Source organism: Paroedura picta, chromosome 1, assembly GCF_049243985.1.
Source record: "Paroedura picta isolate Pp20150507F chromosome 1, Ppicta_v3.0, whole genome shotgun sequence".
NCBI lineage: Eukaryota > Metazoa > Chordata > Lepidosauria > Squamata > Gekkonidae > Paroedura > Paroedura picta.
Window position 1 is genome coordinate 36,268,380 of NC_135369.1, and position 13,718 is coordinate 36,282,097.

The window sequence follows — 13,718 nt, forward strand, 5'->3', positions numbered from 1 at the left end:
GCACAGGTTACAAGGAGCAGGCAGCTAAGCCCTAGTTTATATATTGCTGATTCCAAGACAGAGATGTTTTTATCAGGACAAAGATATCAGCCACCTTAAGTCAAAATAAAAAAGCAAGGTATAAATGTCTTAATAAATAACTAAATAAAATGTTTAATGAATACAATGAGCAGTAAGTGAACTTCCTTGGCTCAATTCAGAATAGGCTCAGAAATACAAATGGGGGGAATGTCCTGAAAACATGGCGCGGGGGGGGGGATTCAGCAGTCTTAATCCCGATGCTCCTTCCAGTTGTGCAAAGGCACACACATTCACTTGCCCAAGATTTCTGTCAACTCTTTCTTCACACTGTAGACCTCCTCCCCACTTCCAAACATTTCTACAGCCCTATCAAGCCATGGGAGCAGTATTTCAGCAGCCTCCAGTGGGTGCTTCGATAAAGGGCTAGGGACCACGCAGAACTGTGTATAGAACTGTGCATCATTTAATAGCTCATATTAATTGGTTGTGCTTTTGTTTCAACCCTGTTCAGATTTCTGCAATCCAAATCCTACTGTCTTGTTCCCTGGATGCCCCATCCTGTTGATGGCATTGACTTAGTCTGTGTAATTCGCCCACTGGCAGAAATGGACTATAAATGCACTAAATGAATAAATAAGAGGGGAGCATGTACTGTTCAGATCCAGTCATCCTTCTCTGATGACAGCATTTGTAGTGCAACTAGACCCAGCAAGTTTCCCTAGTCTCCACTCTGGGGACCACAAAGTTCTGCTGTACCTCCTTCACGTCCCCAGAAACATATTGGAAGGTGTGAAGGCCTTTCTGCAAAACTTTCACTCCTTTCTGGAATCCATGACACTGCAGCAGGAGTGCCTCTGGCATTAAGAGGAATGATTCTCCACTGGAGCACCTGAATCTTTGGCATGGACACCGGGCACTCAGAAAACCATAAATTCCATTATCTCTGCTAATGATAGTAGCCTGCATGACAGGCACCGTAAGACACAAAGCCTTAAGATGCTGCATTCTATAGTCAATAACATGAGTCTGCAGGGCACACTCCCTGTAAAAATAAGAAATATACACAGTAATGTTTCACATATCTTTGACTCTATCTCTGCCATCCACCTGAGGCTCTTTGTCAATATAGATGAAAGACGTATTTATCTCCAGAAAACTCAGATGGAGGGGACAGTGATAAACTTTTTGGAAAAACATGAGAACTTTCACCTGTGACAGGTTTTCCTATTTATATATTAAGGCAATCAACCTGTCTCTTCAGAGGGCTCAAGATAACTTACTATGTCCATTAAAATACATACCAATGCAACAGTAAAACTAGTTCAGACCATCAGGGTTTATAAAATACCAAATATTCATCAACAACTAGCAATTTGGAAAGTCTCTTCTGAACAACTCCACCTTGCAGCGGCATCAGAATATTAGCAGAATACAAGAAGGCCTTTGTGACAAATTCAGAAAAGCAGTTTCACTATACAGGGGCCTCAGCACAGAATGCCCTGGTCCAGTCTGATGACTCAATCTGCCTACCTACTGGTACTTTAAAGCAGGGCTTGATCAGAAGAGCTGCTGTACAGAAATAGATTGGGAGAGGCGGTGCTGCAGCTACCATGAATGAATGTGGGCACACATCAATGAGCAATAGTTAATGCCACTAATTCTATGCACATATCCTCTGGTGGGCATTTTGCTAAAGGAATATAGCATTGATAAGTAACTTCCATATTACATGAACTTTAGTGATTGGGGCAGGATGTATAATTCCTTTTTATATATTTGGAGACCTTTTGTTTAATTTTTGGGGATGTCCTATACAGTAACTCTACTGTTGCAGTGCAAGATGCTTTCAATAAATAAAAAGTTGTATTAACCATAAGAGAAAATCTTCAGAGAAGTCATCTGTGCAGGCTCATCCCAACTATAAGTTCCCTTCTCCCTCTTAGCCATCTCCTAGTGAGAATACTCTGCCAAACACATTGCCCTGCCTCAACTAAACTCTGGGTCCTGATTTTTCACCTACTCAAAACTCCTTGCCTTTTGCTGACGACTACTCCTGCCTGGTTTCTGGCGTGTCAGTCCTGTTATCACTTGGGGGATGCTGATGCCCTCTCCCACACAAACTGTGCCAATAGTCCAATTCCTTACCTATTTCACAAAAGGCACTCCAGTGTTATTGATGCTCAACCACTGGTTGAAAGGATTTCATATTCAACAGAGTGAGGCCAATTCCAAGAATGGGCCTGCACTGCAGTTCTAACTATGGGCCTGAGCTACAAGCTAGTGTACCTCACAATAGAAGTCACCCACCTGGGGCAGCATGCGATTTTCCTCCTCCAGCTGTCTTACTCTTGCTTCCAGCTGCCTAACATAGGACAAGGTTGGTTCTAAAATTAAAAAAGACAAAAGAAAAGAACTCATATTACACATACACACACACATCTGCTTGGGCACACCCAAGGCCAGAATCTCCAGAAGGCAGTTTCTGACTGGGCGTATTGACAGCAGAAGCTGCTAAGTATATTATATAGGTTTCAAATATTCTGTTTTATTGCTCTCCAGGTGAGAGAGCTGAAGGATTTTGGTTTTGAGGCCGTAAGGAGTCTCAAAGCGGCTAACAATTGCCTATCCTTCCTCTCCCCATAACAGACCTGCAAGTAAGTGAGGCTGAGAGAGCACTGAGAGAACTGTTCCTGGTCCAAGGTCACCCAGCTGGCTGCATGCAGAGGAATGGGGAATCAAACCCAGTTCTCCAGATTAGAGGCCACAGCTCTTAAGCATTCCACCAAGGTAGTACAGAGCCATCCAAGAATTTAAGCACTGGTCTGAGCACTACAGCTCTTTGTAGCGAATCTTAATTAGGGAATCTGAGCAGCTTAATTTGGAACTTTCACCCTAGTTATACAAGTTTATACCTCACAAATTCTGTTTTCTATGTCTGTAGGTAACTTTGCACAGTCAAGAAGAGTGCAACATTCAGAGAAAATTTCTTTAAGTTAGAAAAATCCTTGCAGTGGCAGCTCTCAGATAAAGTCCAGGACGTGACCCTCAATCACTGCCTATCCCACCCCTGCTGCCCCTATGAGGCCAAGAAAGGGATGTCCCTCAGCCTGTGCAAGGCAGGAGTCAGTGCTGCCAATGGATGCCAGCTGACTGAGCTCCAGACAAGGCTGGTGCAAATGGTGGCAGAAATCTACTTCCCTTCTCACCCTCCCTCTTGAATGAACACAGCCATGGGCAGTTGGGGGCCCCATGCATAGAGAATGGGGCAACTATCGCTGTTGGTAGGGTAACACACTCGTAAATTCCATTAAAAATTGGGGAATCAATGGCCCTGGTTCTGCACAGGATCCGAGTATTATTCTTTCCATGGGAAGAAAACTGAAGTTGGAGTGGCTGTGCGTTTAAGTATGCTCTAGAACAAGGGTAGTCAACCTGGGGTCCTCCAGATGTCCATGGACTACAATTCCCATGAGCCCCTGCCAGCGTTTGCTGGAAGGGGCTCATGGGACTTGTAGTCTATGAACATCTGGAGGACCACAGGTTGACTATCCCTGCTCTAGAAGGCAAACATGTCTCCGCATAACCAAGTTTGAGTCCAGTGGCACCTTTAACATCAACAAAGTGGATTCAAACTTCGTTCTGCTGCTTCAGGCCTGAATGTCTCCACATAGTTCATTTCCATACTATGATACCTGCTTGTGGACTTTGGAAGCACTTATGCCGTCTATCTCAAAATACTGGGAGGCTCAGGTGCACTTGCCTATCCCTGAACAAATAGGTAGGTGACCTGAGAGCCGTGATGGCAAACCTAAAAGTCCATCCCCAGTTCTAAATATCAGAGGGGTAGGATCTGCTTACTTGGCAGCAAAGGAAGGCATTCTGCATATATACTCAGAATTGCATGCTTTTGTTATTATTGTAATAATAACTGCATGTGTTAGTTCCAAATCTGAGAGGCTGGGCTGAAAACCTTTCTTAGATAAAAGGCATCATCATCATCGCTTCCTTTGTCTTAATTGGGAATAAAAATTACTTTTCATACAGAGGGGCTGAAAGATTGAATCAAGGCCTCTTCTCACATTACACTAGCTAAGGGCACATCTGAGTTGTTTTCAGCACACAGCAGACAAATTAGAGTGTGAATGTGGCAGACACATTTGCAAACAACATATAACAGAGATCCACTCATTAGGCAAAGAATGTTAGCCGAAGCTCTCTACTTAATACACAACAGTGACACACCCAAAAAAGTGAGATGGACACAGATTTGATTTTTTAATATTTTATGATGAAAGTACTGTGAAGTATTCTGTATATTCTATATCTGGTTGCGGCCTGGATTCTGTATCCGGTTGCAGCCAGGATCTGGTTCAAGGTTTTGGTTTTGAACTTAAGGCCTTTCATGGACTGGGACCCACATACCTGAAGGACTGCCTGTCCCCCTATGCCCCCACAGAGTTTTGCACTCTGCGGGGACCAACTTGCTGGTCATTCCCAGCCCTAGAGAAGCTTGCCTGGCCTTGACTAGGCCTTTTCAGTCCTGGCCTCCACCTGGTGGAATGAGCCCCCCCCCCCCCGAAGAGCTACAGGCCCTACAGGAGCTTTCACCATTCCATGGTACCTGTAAGTCAGCGCTCTTCCACCAGGTTTATGGTTGAGGCCAGGGCAGAGAGAAGATCAGTGCCCCCCTCCCCCTTTTTAAGAAGCAGATACGACCATTGAACATCTAATGGTGTAAGTTATGGCTCCCTCTCGCCTCCCCTGTTGGGAATTGTGTTGGGGAGAAGGGTAAAGGGTAGATGAGTTACACTGCTATGTTCTATTTCTTATGTTCTCTGTATTTTTACATCCTTGTATTTAATGTTTTAATGGGGCTTTTAGTGTCTATGGACTAATATTGTAACTCGCCACAAGCCGGATCTCTGAAGTGGCAGGAAATAAAATAGTAATAATAATAATAATAATAATAATAATAATAATAATAATAATAATAATAATAATAAGAAGAAGAAGAAGAAGAAGAAGAAGAAGAAGAAGAAGAAGAAGAAGAAGAAGAAGAAGAAGAAGAAGAAGCTGCTATACATTCTGATCCCCCTTTTTAAAAAACTTTAGAAAAGAGGAACTGGAAAGGAGCTCAGTTAGTGTAGGGGAAGGGAGTGGCAACAAGACATCAACCCTGCCTACTCACTCCTCTCATACAACAGATAGTCAGGAGACTGCAGCCTGATCAACAAAAGTAGCTATCAATTCCAACTCAGCATAGTGGGCAAAGCCAGCAGGCAACAGGGCAGTTGCCTTGAGCCCCATGCTGTTTGAAGTCCTGACTAGTCAAAGCCCCATTCACTAGGATGAAGGGGAGGAAGAAGGAATTGGGATTGGACAACCAGCTCAGCTACCGGTTGTGCCTACTCCATCAGAGGCTTCTGCAGCAGAGGGCACTCCACCTACAGATCAAGTAATGTAGGGCTTTCACTTCACACCCCACAAATTTCTTTTGTTGTTGTTTATACTTTTGTTGTTTATACAGGACAGGAAGGCCTGGCGGATCATTGTCCATGGGGTCGCGATGGGTCCGACACAACTTCGCAACTAACAACAACAACATACTTTTGTTTTTATAATGGAGGCTTTGGGAACTGATTCCTCTTCCAGCCCTCAGTGACAGCAATGCCTGAACTCAGGGTGTCCCCCAGGATTCACCCTACCTATAATGAGGGAGTTACAGGCTCAAAGGAATCACACAGTAGGCTTGATGAGAACAGCAAAGAAACAGATTCAGGTGGGCAGCCATGTTGATTTGAAGCAGCAGAACGAAGTTTGAGTCCAGCGGCACCTTGAAGACCAACAAAGTTTTATTCAAGGTATAAGCCTTCGTCTGAAGAGGTGTGTCTGCACATGAAAGCTTATGCCTTGAATAAAACTTTGTAGGCCTTAAAAGTATCCCAAGGGACCAAGCCCTATGAAGATAGGTTGAGGGACTTGGGAATGTTCAGCCTGGAGAAAAGGAGGTTGAGATGGGACATGGTAGCCCTCTTTAAGTATTTGAAAGGTTGTCACTTGGAAGAGGGCAGGATGCTGTTTCCGTTGGCTGCAGAGGAGAGGACACGCAGTAATGGGTTTAAACTACAAGTACAACGATATAGGCTAGATATCAGGAAAAAGTTTTTCACAGTCAGAGTAGTTCAGCAGTGGAATAGGCTGCCTAAGGAGGTGGTGAGCCCACCCTCACTGGCAGTCTTCAAGCAAAGGTTGGATACACACTTTTCTTGGATGCTTTAGGATGCTAGGGCTAATCCTGTGTTGAGCAGGGGGTTGGACTAGATGGCCTGTATGGCCCCTTCCAACTCTATGATTCTATGATCTCTGGAATTAAACTCTGTTCAACTAAGAAACAGTTTTATTTCACAGGTATGGTAGTTCTTTTGTTTTCCTTTTTTCTAGCTGTCTCAGTATTACAGTAGCAGAGTTACTGGAGAGCTGGGATCTGTGAAAGCACAACAGTCACAAAGCAGGTTTCCCGTTTGACTGATTCAAACTCATGTCATGGAGACTTGAAACAGCACCCAAAATCTGCCCATCATTAAATACCTGAAGTCCCTAATGGACTCCCTACCTACAAAGCAGACCACCTAAGTCTTCTCCCACCAGAAACCCCCAATTCTGTCTACTGACCAGCAGTTAAACTGCCAAACTCATTCTCTCTCACACACTTTTTTTTTTTTGGGGGGGGGGGAGGGGGTGACATTCCAATCCACCATTTGAAGACGACTGGCTGAGGCTCCTGGAGAACAGAATTTGAAGGTGCATGCAATAAAGAATATCTTGGATGACACATATAAATATTTCATATCCCACCTTACCTCCCAAGATGTGGTGTTCCTTAAGAATGCTAGAATTGGGGAAGGGAGCCATTTTGCCTATGCTATTCACACTTCATTTTTGAACCATCAGTTCCAGTTTGGTCTTGCAACAGAATAATTGGGATCTTACACCAAAAGGGCAACTGTTGTGCTTAAAAAGCAGGCCTGTGGGCAGCAAAGCCGTGAGCTCAACAGACCTCAGTAGGTCTTAATTTTGCTGCTGAGCTGGCTGCTCAATTATATCCAGATCACCTCACCCGCCAGGCAGCCTATAAAATAAAAATGAATGGCAGCAGATGAGGCTTCCCTTCTTCCCATTCTGAAGCTCACTGGTGATTTAAATAGGCGCTCACAATGGGAGTGCGTGTGAATTGCAAAACATAAGATGGCAATCTACAGCGGTTTGTCGGAAGTGATTAAAATACAGTGTGATACTGAACTAAAAATAGGACTGTGGGGCAACAGGGGAAGAGGTGATTCAAGGTACTGTGTGCGCTGCTATGCAAAAAATTGTCATAGCAAGTGATGGATGAACCTGTGACGCTTCAGAAATTAGCACACAATCTGTGAAGTTTTGCTAAAGTAACACCGCTTTCTGGATGGCTTTAAAGTTGGGAACTACATGAGCTGTTCTTCTGAATCCTCTAGGCTAGATAACTGTAAACCAGTCCTTTATGGTTTCTGTTAGAGTGTCATTAATATACCTGGTGAAAATCAAAGGGGAAAACAAAGGGGAACACTCATGACAGCTAAATTTCCCATAAGAATGTAAGCATCAGGGTCACCTAGTCCAGCATTCCGTTTTACACAGTGACTAACCAAATGCTTCTGGGAAGCCTAAAAAACAAAGCACACAGGTCTTTTCAGCATCTGATATTCAGAGATGCAATGGCGCTGAAGATGGATGCTCTATTTAAGTAGTATGTTAAATAGTAATTGATGGATCTCTTCCCCATAAATGTCCTTATCCCTCCCCTTTTAAAACAAACTAAGTTACAATTTATGGTCATTAATCTCCCAATAAAGTATAAGTACTTAAATGCAACCACCACCTATGGAAATCTGATTATCTTGTGTTTAAAATCTTAACTTCTCTCAATATTGGTTTTCCCCCCTGAAACTGCATTTTTCCTACCCATAGAATTTTGCAAGTCTTATCCAAATTCTTCTAATCTCACTTGAAATTCCTGTAGATAGTTTGCCTGAGCAAGATTCTCTCAGTTTGTTTCTAATTTCACTTGAGTCAAAGTTCAGCAGCCATAATGCTCTCATCCTGTGCCACGGATGATGCAGTTCTCTTACAGGTCAGACTGGTGACCTAATGCAAAGTTAGTATGAAAACAAAAGAGAAAAAAAACCTCCGGAGCATGTTTATCAAATTGGGCTAGAAAAAGAAAGTAGAAGACTGGAAAGAGAAAACAGTTCAGGAATATTACAAGAGATTGCTGGCTGCATCCGAGGCTTTTAACTGTTCCTCTTTCCAAGAACTGGAGACCTCATCTTTTCTGGCTCAAATATTTAATTGCAACTCCCTCCACCTAAGCATTTTGTTCTCCACTGAAGGGGGGTTGGGCAACAGCAACAATGGCAGAAATACTGAACAGCATAACTTTGATAGGCTTTCAACTGATAAGGCTAAACTCTCTAAGGCTAAGTTCTTCACATTCTACAAAGAACTCTATAAAGAACTCTACAAAGAACTCTCAATCGGCCTTATAACAGCCCTGCACACTAAACTAATGTTACACCCATTTTACTGAAAGAAAATGAAGGTTGAGAAATTCTGATTCACTCAAATCTACATACCAAGTCCGTAGCTGAGTGGGGATTTGAGCAACAAGATCACAAAATCAGGCCTGATACCTATACTGAATCATGCTGACCTAGGACCAGTTTACACATTACAGTGGAAAATGTGAACTTTGTGTAGGAAGCAGCAATTTATCTCCTTGAGAAGCTGTGGCAGTAGCATTTAGCTACATATTCCATTGCAGCAACTACATTACCTTCCAAGTTTCATTTGAGGTTTTAGGGATGTGCACACACAAAAACCCATATCATTTTGGATTTGGCTGGGAATAATTCAGGCTGAATCTGATCGCACAAATGATTCAGCCAAATCTGAACAATTTTGGAGTGTTTTTGTGCATGGTTCCCCTCCCCCCTTCCCAGGCAGAAGAGAGTATCTCCACTGCCTGAGAATGGGGGGGGGGGGAGACTGTCCATCTAACAGCTGATAATGACAGGCACCTGGGGCCACTCCCTTAAAATTCCTTTCCAGATTGGGGAGGTGTTTAAAGGGAATGGGCCGCATGCCTGTTTTTATCAGCTGTTCGGTGTGTACTCCTCCTTCCTCTCCCACCGCCTTCTCAGGCATTGACTGAGAAAGGGCGGATGCATTTAAACAGGTCGAATCACCAAATCGCAACTTTGCCACACTGATTCAGACGGTTTGAATGCAGGGAATGGGAGGTTCATTTCAGATTAGCCGAAAAAATAACCAACGACAGATTACCTTCCAAGTTCAAGTTAAGGTTCTAAGCTTCCAGATAGCTTTGAGGCTCATTTGATAGGTAGTTTTGACTTTTAAAATTCTTTAAAAACTGCAGCTTACATCTCTTTAAGATCATCCTTCTAGTTGTTAAGTTTTTTAGTAGAAGCCCTACTTAAAGTCCTGCCAACAACAGTGATCAGGGCAGATCTAAAAAAGGGCAGAGACTTCTTCACAGCTGCTCAGTGGTTATGGGGTTAGCTTTGGGGCTGACATGGATCCCTATTAGCTTTGGGGCTGACAAGGATGTACCAAGCTAGTCCCATCTCGTCAGCTCTTGGAAGCTATTGTGAACCGCCGTGAGACCTTTTGTCGAACGGCGGTATATAAATCCAACTATAAATAAAATAAATAAATAAGTAAGCAGACTTAACCCTGGTAACTACTTGGATAGGAGATCACCGAAGAAGTCCAGGGTTGCTTTGCAGAGGCAGGCAATGGAAAACCATCTTTTTGTCTTGGAAACTCTATGGGGTCACTTTCTACCACCAATCTTTGGGGGAAACAGGAAGGCTGGGCTTAGAATTTATCCAGCTCCTATTTCCTGTCAGTACACCAGTGGGAGTTTTAAAAAAAACTTAAAATTGTTATCAGGCAATGTCCTTATTCCACTTCCATGTTTTACTGTAAAGTTTCTTGTGATTCTTAGGGGCATGTTCAATTTAGGTAGGAAGTTGCCTGCCTCTGCCCTCCCCTATGTCCCCACCATCCTGGAGTCCTGCCAGTTGGCAGCCATTAGCTGGCAACCACAGGGAAGGCTCCTTCCTACAAGATTTTCATGGCCTTTGGCAGTGCCATGATGACTTTATTGGTGTGCTGTTGCAGCTTTAGTGCTGCTGTTCAGTATTTTTTAGAATTTTCTCTTGGATGTTATAAGACTTCCAAGGAAGATGAAGAGGCAATAAAGGACTAAGAACTTACTTACCAAAATCAGTAATGGACTAACAGCATTCTAGTTCCCACAGTGGCCTGCCTGATTAATTTAATTTATTTTTTAATCTATTTTTCAATTTGTACCCTGTCCCTCCCAGCATATTGGCTCAGGGCAGCTTCCAGCATTCTTTGGAGGAAAGGGAAATGTACTGAGGGCAGCATAGCTTGCCCTATGGACAATCTCCAGCATCTAGTGCTCAAATATATATCACCTTTGTCCTTTGAGATACTAGCCTGGGATAGACTTCTATATCTTGCATATTTTTCTCCCATGTTTCCTCCAAGGTGCTTGAAGCCACATACAGGGTAATACCATCTTCATTTCATCCTTCCAATAACCTTGTGAGATAAGTTAAGCCAAAACAAGATAACACCATAACTAAGAGTTTCAATGGCAGAGGGAACATTTGCACCCAGGTATCCAAGAATCTAGTCCAAACCTAGCATATTCTTTTAATTTGCTCTCAAGTCACACATGGCAACGCAATGGAGTTTTCAAGGTGAGAGACATTCAGAGGTGGGGTTTGCCATTGCTTGCCTCTGTGTTACAGCTCTGGACTTTCTGGGTGGTTTCCCAACCAAACACTGACCAGGGCTAACTCTGCTTAGTTTCTGAGCTCTAACAAGATCAGGCTAATCTAGGCTACGCAAGTCAAGACCACCTAGAATTATCCTCTATGAATATGTACAATCCTTGTTTCAATGACTCCCAAACCAACAGTCATTAGTTCCACAAGCTAATTACAGTAAGAGTAATTATATTTTAATTCATATATTTATTATTTAATTTTTAGCCTGCCACTCTCGGCAACAACTTGTGACGGGTTACAACAGTGTACATAAAACCCCCATTAATTCTGTGGTGAACTTGGCTACCTAAAGAGGTGGTGGTGAGCCCCACCCCTCACTGGCAGTCTTCAAGCAGTAGCTGGACGAACACTGTCAGGAATGTTTTAAGATGATTCTGTATAGAGCAGGGGTTGGACTAGATGACCTGTATGCCCCTAGATGACTTGTATGGCTTCTATGATTTTAGAAGGTCTATGATGCTCTTTCCTTGCCCTACTGCAAGAGACAGAAAAATTGAACAGGAGGCTTGCCTGGAATATATATCTATACCACTATGCCATGGCCACATATATTTCATATTAAATTTCATTTACTTGCCCCAAGTCCTTGAGACTGGGCAGTATGTAACAATGAATGAAAAAAGGAAGGAACACCTTCTTTCATAACCCAAGAGATACTATTTTAACAATGCTGGGTAATAAACTCTATCTCTGCTTGGAGCAAAAAAACCCTATCCATCATCATGAGGGTCAAACAAGGACAAGGATTACATCAACCAACTCAGCTTTGCTCAAGACATAAAGAGGATTTCAAGACATTTTGGTAGGAATTAGAACAAGCCATAAGCCCATAGCACCACCTTGTCCAGCATTTAACATCCAATCTCCAATTTCTGTCATACATTTAAATTCCTGCTCATGAAGTATTTTACGGTCACTAGCAGCTCTTGGTTTTTGTCTTCTTACAATTATAAATTACCATGGCTGAGTCAGTAGACTACAGCTCATAATTTGCCTTAACAGGACTGTTTATAAGAGAACTGGTGTGGTTTGGTATAAACAAGGAAATCTGGGTCCAAGTCCCTGCTCTGCAATGAAGCTCCTTTACTGAATTTGGGCAACTCACTGCGGGGGGGGGGGGATCTCTGGCGCAGCAAGCAATAAGCAGTCCCTTTCCCTCACTTCGTCTCAAGCACAAAGTGCCTACCTCCCCAAGGCATTCTGCAAGGGGAAAGGGCCAGCAGAGTTTTATTATAAGTTACTGCGGCATAAAATGTATCATGCTTCTTATTAAATCACAGACTCAGAACACGCGACAGTGGATTCAGCCACAGGAGGAAATGGAGAAGAATCTGCTAGCTGGCTAGAAGTAACTGAATAACATCTAGATGATTTTATTCTCCTCCTGCTCCACAGGTCTGCCCAGAGGCATTTTCTGCCAGGAGAGGAAATAGGGAAGAGCCTGCCAGTTGACTAGCAGCATCTGAATAAAATATAGTTGACTTTGTTCTCCTCCTGCTTCACAGGTATTTAAGTTCTGCACACCCAGAGGCATAAGCCACCAGTTGTGAGCCAAAGGGCAAGATCCAAAGGATTCTTGTCCTTCAGCTCCTAGACTGAGGCTCACAGCAAGATCAATCAGAAGAGACAGGAAGACCTACTCTAACCTCAGAAGCCTTCCTTCACCCAGGTTATTTTAATGTTATTTTATTTTAATGTATTTTCTGTTTGGTAGTGTGATGTACTTTGGTTCTCCACCAGGCAGAAAATAATAATAATTAAATAGATGCTTCCGAACAGTGCTTCGGATTGATGTGTTGAGCTTCACCCATGTAAAATGAGGAATTGACCTAGGATATTTCTGTCTCTAGGGGTGGATTTCCTGTTCACCCAAGAATGGATACTTTTTGAGATACTGGTTGTGACAGTGGCTGATAATCTGTGGTGCAAAAATCTGCCTACTGCCCCCAACACTGAGTCATGTGGCACTGTCTTCACAGACTGTCATACATATTCCAGGCCTCCATGTATTCTTACAATAGACAGATACATCTTAATGATGCACATTAATTAAATGGCAAATGCTATGGTCCCGGGAGCTTATATCTCAAGTCATATAGACAGAAAAGAGAGGGGAGGGACGAAAGGGAAATGAGAGATGCATGGAAGTTAATGCAGTTACACAGATTTACATGCCTAATTAGGTATAAATACATAAGAACAAGTATTTGGGAGCAAACACTGTAGTTATTTTAGTTAAATATTAGTTGAGAATGCCACCAATTTATCATCACCTTCAAATTCTGTCATGAATGGACACATCTGTTATCCTAACAGTAAATCCAGAGAACCTAAAGTGTGACACATCCTTCATGTTCAAGAAAGTTTTATGCATCTTAAGTACGGTGGGTTTTCTGTATGAATGGAAATATGTAGATTTGCAACAGATGACGCATTTTCAATGCTGCTTTCAATGATGAATTAGTTGGTCCCTCCTGGAACAGGATTTCTGAGATGTACCTGGTCTGCTTCAACTTTGGCCACAACATAACCCGCTTCTTTCTCTTGTCGATAATTACAGGTCTGGGGCTATCTGATTTTCTCATTTCTTACTGGAACAAAATGTACAATTTTTGCACATGGTTAATTCGATGGAGAGCAGTGCCAAGTATGTGGGCTGTGATTATTGCTAAATGAATTCACTGGCATTCATAAGCTTTATCCTTTGCTAACCAAATTACATTATTCCCCATCCCTCTACTCTGATTATCATGATCCAAGTCA

At 42.8% G+C, this 13,718-nt stretch overlaps 1 protein-coding gene across 8 annotated transcripts in view; it reads right to left on the minus strand.

Annotated features, from left to right (window-relative positions):
• The window catches only part of CCDC85A (coiled-coil domain containing 85A), a 169,528-nt gene that overhangs the window by 39,016 nt on the left and 116,794 nt on the right, over window positions 1-13,718 (minus strand). For 2 of the 8 annotated variants that reach the window (XM_077333394.1, XM_077333386.1), the window contains exon 3: window positions 2,329-2,405. The exons of 4 other annotated variants lie outside the window; for them this stretch is intronic. In XM_077333394.1, coding sequence (XP_077189509.1) covers window positions 2,329-2,405 — 77 coding nt within the window. Of the gene's footprint in view, window positions 1-2,328; window positions 2,406-13,486; window positions 13,547-13,718 lie in introns of those variants that run through there. 2 more of the 8 variants (XM_077333435.1, XM_077333453.1) reach the window with 2 other exon arrangements.